Below are 12,109 nucleotides of genomic sequence, written 5' to 3' on the forward strand. Positions count from 1 at the left end.
ATTTCACAAAATTTTCCCCAAACAACTCAAACCATACTCCAACTCACCCGAATTCATCTCCAAACCCGAAAGCAACACCAAACACATTCTTATCTTCCAAATTCATGATTTACAACATTAATCCACATACTAACAATGCAATATTCATAAAGGTAAAAGTTACATAAAATTCACATAAATTCCCATAATCAACGTAATCTCATTCTAAGTAATCAAACTTGCATTTTTGCCTTATACAATCCATAACGACTACAATGAAAACACTAATGACGATTTGTTCATTCCGGCATCACGTAAAGAGGAACCCTACTACCAACATCAAACTCCCACACAAAGATGATTTTCCTTCTTTTCTTCACACTACAACAATCAAAACATGCTAATTAACATTGATACATGGCTTATACTTCAACACACACATGCACGCCTATACTCTATATGCACCGCCCCAATTCAATTCAACTTCCATCATGAATTTCTTTCTTTCCTAGCATCCAACAACACATATAAACCATTTATAGCACAAGAAAACAAGATTAAACTCACCTTTCTTCTTCAACTTCTTAACTTAACCAAAGTTGGTCGTTAGAGAAAACGAGCGAGCTATCTTCCGAAATAACAACGCCACGTCACTTAGCACCCTTGAATTTGTAGGTTTGCAAGAAGAAATAATTTTTTTTGATGGCTAGAAATTTTTCTTGAATTTCCTTGGATATGGCCGAATGGAGCTTGGTGATTTTTCTCCAAGTTTCATGAAAATTCCAAGTGATGAAAGTGATGAAAATGCTCCCTAAGTCATCCTTTTATTACAAATATTAGCCTTCCATGTGGCCTTGGCCCACATACGTACGTGGCCGCCACGGCCCTTGCTTTTCTTTTTTTTGTTTTTCCATACTTTCTTTCTTGAAGAATTTCCAACTTTCCAAAATTAGCACACTTGCTAGAAATGGAAATCCTCCAAATGTTTCCTTAACAATTCCAAGACATTAAAATCATACGCAATTTAAGCCTTTAAAACAATCGCAAGTCTCTAGATAGCCTTTGTCCCCCTAACTTCTCATAATTCACTCGAGTTGTCCCGTTACTCAAAATATGGATATAACAACATATCCGTCTACGAGCCTCTAGACATAATACACTTATACCTAGAAAGGGCCGAGCACGTCGTGCCCGAAAATATATACACAAAAGAGTACACGAGAAGCGAGGCTCCGGACAACCGGAGCGGCTGTAGGTACGGGCGAAGAGCTCTAACGATCAAGTCCGTTCGTCCGCCGACCTCGCGCATGACGAAACGCGCGTCCACAAGAAGGGACGTCGCACGATAATGTACCGAGTATGTAAGGCATAAATCATAACATGGTAATAAAACGGAATAGGAACAAAGAATATAAGGAAACAATACGAAAGATATAAATAAAAATACGGGTCAGAAATGTACGCTCGAGGGCGGAATCACGCATGCTTACCTTTATCTTTACATACATACATACTACGTACTACATTACATAAGGCATCATAGCATGTTCGAGTCACATAACATCGTTAGCCCGCGTCCGGCCTCCCGCGTCCGGTAATTGTCTCGTGCCGCCCACCAGCGGTGGTCGTGCCCCCCTCTAGGACCGGTATATACATCGCAACCGCATAAGCGGTGACATGCCCGGCCATCTAGGCACGGTATAATCATCCAATGGCGCCGCCGTAGCGGTGACATGCCCGCCGTACATAGGCACGGTATAACCGCCTTAACTTAAGCATGCATAAGAGCCCAAGTAAAAGCTATAACTTTGTCGGAGTGACGTAAGGTCGGAAACCTCCGATTCGCACTATGGAACAATCGTGGTCGCTTCATCTCACCTTGAGGGAACGAGTATGATAAGGTGAAACTATCAACAAGGAATAGTGTTGAAGGAAACATAGGGTGGAATCATTGGATATCACAAAAGTTAATTTAATACTTTCACATTCATATAGGGTCCTTAGCTTAGGATTCTCATCATGGAACCATTTATGTCTTACTTACCGTGGACATATTCTCTTCCTTAGCATCATCGTTATCATGGTCATCATAGACATATTTCTCTCTATTAAGACGGTTCCACTACTTGTCGTTTGATAATCGAAACAAGGATCACAAAGTTCCCTTTGGACTCTACTCCAAAATGAATCAAACGGAGCAATAGGGAAAATCCGGAATATTGGGCCCACCTCGGGTCGAATGAGGGCGGCGTACACAATTTATGTATAGTACGTGTCATGACATTACTTATGAGAGCTTTAGGGTAATCGGGTCTTAATTATGCAAGTTCTAGGATATGTAGACATTTCCTTCACAATTCATGCACTCTTGATTCAATCTTCCGAATGAATAGTAACTATTTTTCGCCGCGGATTTCTAGAGTTAGGAAAGTCCCGAGGCGCGAAATCAAGCCTATACGTCTAAGACATGCCAAGAAAGGAAAGGGGAAACCTTACATACCTCTTTCGGCTTCTTTAGCTATTCCGAATTCGCGTCGCAATCTCGTCAAAATCTGCAAATTGGTCATGTTTACCAAAACTCTCATTAGGATTCTTAGGGTTAGAATCTTAAAGAAATACTTGGCTACCGAAATTTCGGCGGCAAAGATTTCCTCGTAAACATACCATCCTCAACATTCAACATAGCCTAATTCTCAACAATCCACAATCCCAAGAATTCAAACCCGCCAAACTATTAACATAATTCAACAATCATACTAGCAATTCCCATATTCCATTCAAGATGCATGATTTCTATTTACTACTTTCTTCAAAGCCCTCCAACTTCAATGAACACAATAACAACCTTACAATATATTTTCTAACGACATCATTCTACTACCATTACATGCTATCCATGCAAGATCATTACTTTTCAATACATAAAAGCTTCCAATTATCAACATACACCACACCTTACCATACCCTATACTACACGGCCAACTTCCCACATGCATATATATTTTTTTCATGAATTTCCATCTTCCCTACACTTCACAACAACAACCAACACACAACACAACACAACACAACACAACACGACATACATAACACACACACACACACACGGCCCCCGCCCGCGCGGGTCACGGCCACATGCAATATTTCCTTCCTTCATGAATTTCATCCATTTAAGCATACTACAACACATAAACCTTCCATTCCAATCATTATAACATACATACATCTTCCATAACACAAAGAACAAGATTCTTACCTCTTCCACTAGCTTCTTTGTCTCCACAACCTCTTTCTTGCCTAGATAATTATATCACCTTGAAGAACACTTTGAGCTTGCTAAGAATATGTAGAGATTACAATTATGGAACCAAGGATTGAAGCTCCAAAATTTTTCTCCTTTCTTTCTCTCTTCTCTTTTTTTCGGCCGAAGGCCTTTTTCTTTTTCTTCTTGATTTCTCTTTTAATTTCTTGAAGCTTCTTGATTATATATATAATGCTCCCTCTTATTAATTTGTCACATGGAATAATTTCCATGGACTTGGCCATGGCCTCATGGCCGGCCACCTCCTCTTTGGGCCTCTTTTTCTTTTTTTTTTTTTTTTGAGCCCAATTAATCACCAACCTTGTTTTGTAATTTCCGAAACTAACTTCCGAAATTTCAATTTCGCCTCTTGGCCATCTCCGATGTTCTCGTGTCAATGTTTTCCATAAGTAACAACATACCCGCCAAATAAGATCAAAATAGATCCCTATTCTTACAAATCACCATTATGTCCAAATTTCCCGAATGTGCAAAATACGGGATGTAACATTAACAATCCCACAGTTTCATCCCTGGACATAGAGGTAAGAGAGCGACAGTATGAAGATCCTCAATTGAACCATTATAGAGATACATTTCATGCAAAAGAGAAGTCTCCATTTGAAACCTCTATAGATGGAATTCTTAGATACCGAGGCAGGCTATGTGTTCCGAATATTGCAGAATTACGACGTCGAATTCTAGAGGAAGCTCATTATTCTCGGTATTCTATCCATCCCAGAACGACAAAGATGTATCATGATCTCAAGTTGATATATTGGTGGGACGGCATGAAAAGAGACATAGCAGAATTTGTAGCACAATGCCCAAACTACTAGCAAGTGAAGATAGAACATCAAAACCGGGAGGATTATTGCAAGCAATGGAAATTCCTACTTGGAAATGGGAAGTAATCAATATGGATTTCATTGTGGGGTTACCCCGTTCTCGAGGCAAGTATGATTCTATATGGGTGATTGTGGATAGATTGACAAAAGCAGCTCACTTTCTTCCTGTCAGAACCACATACTCAGAAGAAGTTTATGCGAGGTTGTATATCAAGGAGATTGTGAGACTTCATGGAGTTCCAGTATCCATTATCACAGATAGAGGAGCGCAATTTACAGCCAAGTTCTGAAAATCCTTCCAAGAAGGTTTGGGCACTCAAGTAAGGCTCAGCACAGCATTTCATCCGCAGACTGATGGACAAGCCGAACGTACCATTCAGACCTTGGAAGATATGCTAAGAGCATGTATTCTAGACTTTGGTGGTAGTTGGGACGACCACTTACCCCTAATTGAGTTTGCATATAACAACAGCTATCATTCCAGTATCCAAATGGCTCCGTATGAAGCTTTATATGGAAGGAAGTGTAGATCTCTAATTGGATGGTTTGAAATAGGAGAGGTACAGTTAATAGGCCCTGAGTTGATTCAACAAGCTGTAGAAAAATTCAAGGTGATCCGAGATTGATTGTTGACAGATCAAAGTCGTCAAAAATCTTATGTGGATAACCGCCAACGAGACTTGGAATTTCAAGTTGATGATTGGGTATTTCTGAAAGTGTCGCCAATGAAAGGGGTGATGAGATTTTGTAAGAAAGGAAAGCTAAGTCCTCGATACATTGGACCCTATAAGATTATCCGCAAGGTGGGTCAAGTAGCTTATGAATTAGACTTGCCTTCAGAACTTAAATTAGTCCGTCGATTTTCCATGTCTCAATGCTCCGCAAGTGTGTTGGAGATCACAAAGATTGTGCCAGTAGATGATGTCCAAGTGACAGAAAGGCTAGTCTATGAAGAAGTGCCCATTGCCATATTAGACAGGCAAGTACGAAGGCTTCGGAATAAGGAAGTAGCTTTAGTTAAAGTCTTGTGGCGGAATAACAATCGAGAAGAGATGACTTGGGAAGTAGAAGAGAAGATGAAATACACATACCCGCATTTATTTCAACCTCCGGAAGAGATCCATGATGAGACATCGAGACTATGAGGTATGTATGTTTTCCTTTATGCACATGGGTCGTGAGTGGCCAATTTATATTGTTATTGTGTTGTGGCCCTGTGAGGCATCATTATTATGGGTTGTTGTGATAGGATGGTAGTGCCATATTATAGGGGAAACTCTGGCGAAATTTTTGTAGAATCCCCGAGTGCTTAACATTCGAGGACGAATGTTCTTAAGGGGGGGGGGGGGGGGGAGAGAATGTTACACCTCGAAAAATCCCCGTTAGCATACAGTGAATAGACCAATGAAGGGCATGACGTATGCGATGTTGGGACAAGTAAGAAATAGCCCTTAATGGTCCTAATTAAGATTTCCAAAGACATTGGAAGTAGGAGACAAAAGTTGTTAAGGAAAGTAAGGTATATGTCATATGTTGGCAAGATTTACGAGTATCGAATTAATGATCACTTAATGATGTTATGGGGAAGAGTTATAACATCCTTTATATTATTAATGAAGTGCAAAATAAGTGTCAAGAAGGTTCCACAAGGATTGGAGATCAAACGAGACGACGGGAACAACTTCGGTGAAACTGTGGGTTTGACGACCAGTTCCACGGACCATAGAATGTTCCACGGACCATGGAAGGGTCCGTGGAAGTCCCAGCAGAAATGGTGATTGGCTGGTCATGAACCACGACCAGTTCCACGACCCATATAATGTTCCACGGACCGTGGAAGAGTCCGTGGAACTCCCGACGGGCTGAATTATTCCAAGTCTTTAAATGTGATCCCAACTTCATTTATTTCATTCCACACACTCCTTCATCTCTCTCAAGACCTCTAGAACATTCCATACACTTCATCCATAAGAATTCAAGGAAAGTTGATGATTAAATTCATCAAACCAACAAGAATTAAGATTGTGAAGCACATCAAAGTCATCTAAGTCAAGAAATCCCAAGGAAAGTAAACTAGGGTTTTGGGTACAAGGAGAATATTCCACTCAAGACTTATTCTACCATTATCTAAGGTAAGTTTTATGGTATTTTTATGATGTTTGGAGTATTGTAAATATGAGACACTTGGATTGTACAAGAATATATGAAATGGGTCATAAATGTGACAATAGTGTCATTGTTGAATAGAAATTGGATTGAGTTGTGGATATTGATATGTTGAGATTGTAAACACGTTATGAATGACATTTAGAACATGGAATGAGTATTATATGTGAAGAAACATGATGATGAACTATGATCATGATTTTGGAGAATTAAAGGGAAACTATAAAATGCGAATAGTGTAAATGAATGAGAATTGTTGTTTATGATATTGTGCTTGTTGCTATGAATGTTTGGGAGTTGATATGGAATATGGCAGAAGTCGTATAAATAAAGGAAATGCTACTCAATTTTCTATATCTTAGTAAGCACGTCCTTATAAATGTTTAGCTAATGTCGATACGAATTCTCTTGAAGGTATAAACATGGGCATTAAAGGAGAGCAAGCAAGCGATAGATTAGTTAAACGACAAAGGTATGTGAGGCTAGTCCTTTCTTTCTATGGCATGAATCTTATGGTATGAATTCCCTCCTTTCTCATGAATGTCCCATCCTCAAGAAAACTATGAGTCCTTGTTCGTGAATAGCCATATGGGATAAGAAATACGCTATGAGTACGATAATGATGATGATAAGCTTAAGTCAAAGATTCTAGAGATCACGACATGATGTGCCTACGAGGCTAATGGTGCTAACTACGATTATTGATATTTTCCTTATGTGCAATCACCTTAAAATGTTAGTTCCTCCAAGGTGAGATATAACGATTATGAACACTCCATAACGTAATCGGGGGTTCACGACCTTATGTCACCCCGACATAGCTATAGTGCCTATAAGTTCCAATGTATGTTTTGATGATATATGTGTATATATATATATATATATATATATATATGTATATATAATGATACTAAGTTATGATAAGTTTGTGATATGCACGATGATATGATTCCACCGCGCCTAATTGGCCGGACATGTCACCGCTAAGGCGGGCTGCTTGTGATTCCACCGTGCCTAATTGGCCGGACATGTCACCGCTACGGCGGGCTGCTTGTGATTCCACCGTGCCTAATTGGCCGGACATGTCACCGCTACAGCGGGCTGCTATGATTCCACCACGCCTAGAAGGCTGGACACGATCACCACTAGTGGGCTGCATATGATGGTTACTCGGACGCGGGTTAACGATGATGATTTATGAATGGTATGATGATGTATGTATGATATGATGATGTATACGCTATGGAAGTTCACATGATATGCTACGTATAATATATGTATAGAATGTTTCCATTCAAAGGTTGTGCCTACATCTTATGCCTTATGATTTCTCCATTATTTTCTTTGGACGCTGTGTTCGTGCCCGTGTAGACAGGGAGGTGATCTAGACTCGTAGGAGCTATTAGCCGTTTGAGAGCACTCCATTTTCCTGGAGGTGCCATTGATTATTCTTTTGGTACATATATGTATATATTCAAGTTTGGGCATGACGGGGTCCTGTCCCGTCTACATGTCTAGTACTCTAGTAGAGGCTCGTAGATACGTATGTGTGGGCAATGTGGTCTCACCAGTTCTTATGTATATGTATGTATATATGTTATTTTGATAGCCGAAGGGCTCATGTATATAAAGTAAATATGTTTCAAATGTTATTAGTTTTCCATGATTATGAGCATATATTATGAATGAGAGCAGATGAGTAACAGAATGAGCGGTGTTCGGGGGTTAGTCCCGGATACCCGTCAGGCCAGTAGCCGGGTCGTGACTAAGAAGTTTTGGAATGTTTTACGCGTAAATTGCATATAACCTCCTAATTATGGAGTTGTTGATGTTGTTATTGTTGATGGGAGTTGAATTGGAAATTGGTGGAAGTTAATAAAATAGGAGAAGTGCTACCCACATTCCGTTAGCCACTAATTACTCTAGTTTGAGCTTATAAGTATTTCAAGACCTAATTCTAGAACTACTAATTTTGAATGTAGAATTGCGAACTTGAGGAGAGAACGTTAGGTAGTTAATGAGACACAAAGGTATGTTTAAGGCTCTCCCTTTATTTCTTAAGGCATGATTTCATTGCTTCGAGATTACACAAAGCATGTCCATAATGATTCCTCTCTATGAAATATTAGAAGCACATGTTCTTAATGATCTTAAGATATTATTGACCTTTGTTTCATGATTATTGATTATTGATCTTATTTATTTACATTGATCTCATCTCATAATTATTGATTCCTTCAAGGTGAGATATGTTGGCGATGATAGATCCATAATGATAATCGAAGGTTTACTAACCTTACGTCGTCCGATAAAGTCATAGCTTTTATTTGGGCTCTTATGCATGCTTTATATATATATATATATATATATATATATATATATATATATATATATATATATATATATATATATATATATATATATATATATATATATATATATATATATATATATATATATATATATATATATATATATATGTATGTATTTTCTCACACCACGCCGCACTATAGTCGGCACGGTACGTAGATGTGTACATATGTAATGGGCAGATTATAATGTTACCCGGATACGGGATATTACGCGGAATGATATGATATATGGATATACGTTAATATATATATATATATATATATATATATATATATATATATATATATATATATATATGTATGTATGTATGAAAAATGTTTCTTTTAAAAGCTAAGCATGCATGATATCCGCCCAAAGAGGAATCCAGATGTACAGGTTACCTCTCTTATCTCATGTTACTTTCCATATATTTATTATATTGTTATTCATGCCTTGCATACTCAGTACATTATTCTTACTGATGTCCTTTTACTTGTGGACGTTGTGATTATGTCCGCAGGTAGACAGGGAGACGGATTAGATCCTTAGGAGCTTTATTAGCAACTTCTCAGGAGTGCTCCATTTGCTTTAGAGCTGCAGTCTAGCAGTATTATCCTTTTGTGTACATATGGGCACGGCGGGGTCCTGTACTGTCCTTATGATTTTTTTTTACTCTTTGTAGAGGCTCGTAGACAGATGTGTATTGCTAGATGTTCAGTAGCCCCATTGGTTCCTATCTTGTATATCATTCTGACAGCCTTGTCGGCTTGCACATATGACATAGTTTATGATGTTTATGTAGACGTGTTTTATCTTGGAGCTTATGCCCTTATGGATTATGATATCTATGAGTTAGCCATGTGGTCCACCTAGGTATGAATATGAGAAGTATGTTAGGTGGTGCTCGACAGGTCAACTCCGGGTACCCGTCATGGCCCTTCGGTTGGGTCGCGACAGAAGTGGTATAAGAGCTAGGTTCGTCCTAGGGTGTGTCTACGAGTCGTGTCTGGTAGAGTCTTGTTTATGGGCGTGAAGCATGCCACTTATAAACAGGAGGCTGCGAGGCGTATTTGGAATGATTTACCTTTCTTTCTCCTCTTAAATCATGCGATAGAGCCATGTTATAAGATTTCCCTTTTTCCTAATTATGTGTTATGATTTTAGCAATGTTGGTGAGGAGAAAAGCTACAGCATCTCAGAAGGGTAAGACAGTGGCAGGCAGGATGACTGAGCGGGTACCGCCTACTGATATAGAGGAGGGCGTGTCTCAGAATGAGATTCTATCTCGTTCTTCTCATAATGCACCCGCTCTAGAGTAGCATAGAGGAGCCTCAGCTCCAGCTCCAGCACCACCAGCCCCTCCACTAGAAGCCTCAGGCCAGGGGCTGAGGAAGGCCATTCAGTTGCTGACCCAGTTAGTAGCCGCCCAGGCTCAGCGGTAAGGTGTGGGTCATGGTGACAGAGCTGTCAGTGCCATTGTCCGTGATTTCATTAGCTTAGACTCTCCAAAATTCTTTGGGTCAAAATCGGACGAGGACCCGCAAAACTTCATAGATGAGATGTTGAGGAAACTGCGGGTAATGCATGCTTCAGATATGGAGTTAGTAGAGTTGGCCTCTTATAGATTGCGAGATACAGCTGTCCATTGGTATGGTACCTGGATATCTTCTAGAGGGGCGAATGCGCCTCCACCGATATGGCAACATTTCGTAGATGCATTTCTCCTACACTATTATCGGCCAGAGGTACGATGGGCTAGAGTTGATAGATTCCTAAACCTCAGACAAGGGAATATGAGTGCCCGAGAATATAATCTTTATTTTAATTCCTTGGCCAGGTATGCTCCAGCTATGGTTGCTGATATGGGAGATAGAGTCCACCGGTTTGTGAATGGTTTGGGGCCACATTTGGCTGATGAATGTTTGACTGCCTCACTTCAGGAAGGTATGAATATTTCTCGTATTCAGGCCCATGCACAGAACCTGGAAGAACGACAGTAATAACAAAAGAGTGAGCTAGTGCACGTCTGCCTTTTGTAGGAAAGAGGTTTGATCGCCCTATTTATTCCGGACCAGGTCAGAGTTCCAGAGCTCCGAGTTCTCAGTACAGGGGTGACTCCGATCAGATTAGACCACCTTTACCACAGTGCACTCAATGTGGTAGGCTACATTCGAGACAGTGCCGCCTAGGTACAGATGCTTGTTATGCCTGCGGACAGACAGGTTATATGATGCGTGATTGTCCGTCGAGAGGTGGCAGAGGTATGGTTCAGCCCACAGGATCAGCAGCGGTTCTTCATCATTGGTACACCCTCTAGGGCAGCATTCAAAGACATCGGCTAGTCGTGGAAGTGGTAGAGGGGGAGCCTCCAACTCGAGCGGCACTCAGAACCATATTTATGCATTAGCTGGGCACTAAGATGTCGAGTCTTCACCCGATGTAGTTACATGTATATTATCAATATCTTCTCATGATGTATATGCATTGATTGATCCAGGGTCTACACTATCATATATTACTGCTTATATTGCCGGCCGAATTGGGGTGAAACCTGAGTCGATTAAACCTTTGGAGGTATCTACACCCGTTGGTGACCCTGTTGTAGCTAGTCGAGTATATAAAAATTGTGTGGTTATAGTTTGTGATCATGGTACCATGGCAGATCTGATTGAGGTCAATATGGTAGATTTTGATGTTATTATAGGTATGGATTGGTTGGCTTCTTGTTATGCAAATGTTGATTGTAGAACGAAGATGGTTCGTTTTCGGTTTCAAAGAGAGCCAGTTCTAGAATGGAAGGGTAATACGGCCTCTCCGAGAGGTAGGTTTATTTCCTATCTCAAGGCAAGAAAGATGATTGCTAAGGGATGTATTTATCATCTAGTTCGGGTTCAGGATATGGAGGCGAAGCCACCAACTCGTCAATCCGGTCCAGTGGCGAATAAGTTCTCAGATGTGTTCCCGGACGAGCTTTCAGGTCTTCCACCAGAACAGGAGATCGACTTTGATATTGACGTGTTGCCAGATACAAAGCCAATATCTATTCCTCCCTATAGAATTGGTCCTGCGAAACTGAGGAAGTTGAAGGATTTGCTTGAGAAAGGTTTTATCAGGCCTAGTTCGTCCCCATAGGGAGCACCCATTTTATTAGTAAGGAAGAAAGATGGCTCCTTACGGATGTGTATCTACTATAGGCAGCTGAATAAGGTGACAATAAAGAACAAGTATCCCCTTCCAAGAATCAATGATTAATTTGATCAGTTGCAGGATGCCAAATAGTTCTCAAAGATAGACTTGAGATCGGGGTATCACCAGGTGAGAGTTAGGGAGAAAGATATTCCGAAGACAGCTTTTCGAACCAGATATGGTCATTTCGAGTTTCGGGTGATGTCGTTTGGGTTGACTAACGCTTCGGCAATATTCATGGATTTGATGAACAGTGTATTCAGGCCATTCTTAGATT

The 12,109-nt window shown here is 40.2% G+C and overlaps 1 protein-coding gene across 1 annotated transcript; it reads left to right on the forward strand.

Moving 5' to 3' along the window:
• The first annotated feature begins 10,496 nt into the window (after positions 1–10,496).
• LOC132042469 (uncharacterized) lies at positions 10,497–11,778 on the forward strand. The gene is made up of 3 exons (XM_059432999.1): positions 10,497–10,590; positions 10,686–10,907; positions 11,531–11,778. The coding sequence occupies exons 1-3, from the start codon at positions 10,497–10,499 to the stop codon at positions 11,776–11,778; spliced, it is 564 nt and encodes a 187-aa protein (XP_059288982.1).
• Positions 11,779–12,109: the final 331 nt, after the last annotated feature.

Source organism: Lycium ferocissimum, unplaced genomic scaffold (genome assembly GCF_029784015.1).
Source record: "Lycium ferocissimum isolate CSIRO_LF1 unplaced genomic scaffold, AGI_CSIRO_Lferr_CH_V1 ctg15497, whole genome shotgun sequence".
Classification (NCBI taxonomy): Eukaryota; Viridiplantae; Streptophyta; class Magnoliopsida; order Solanales; family Solanaceae; genus Lycium; species Lycium ferocissimum.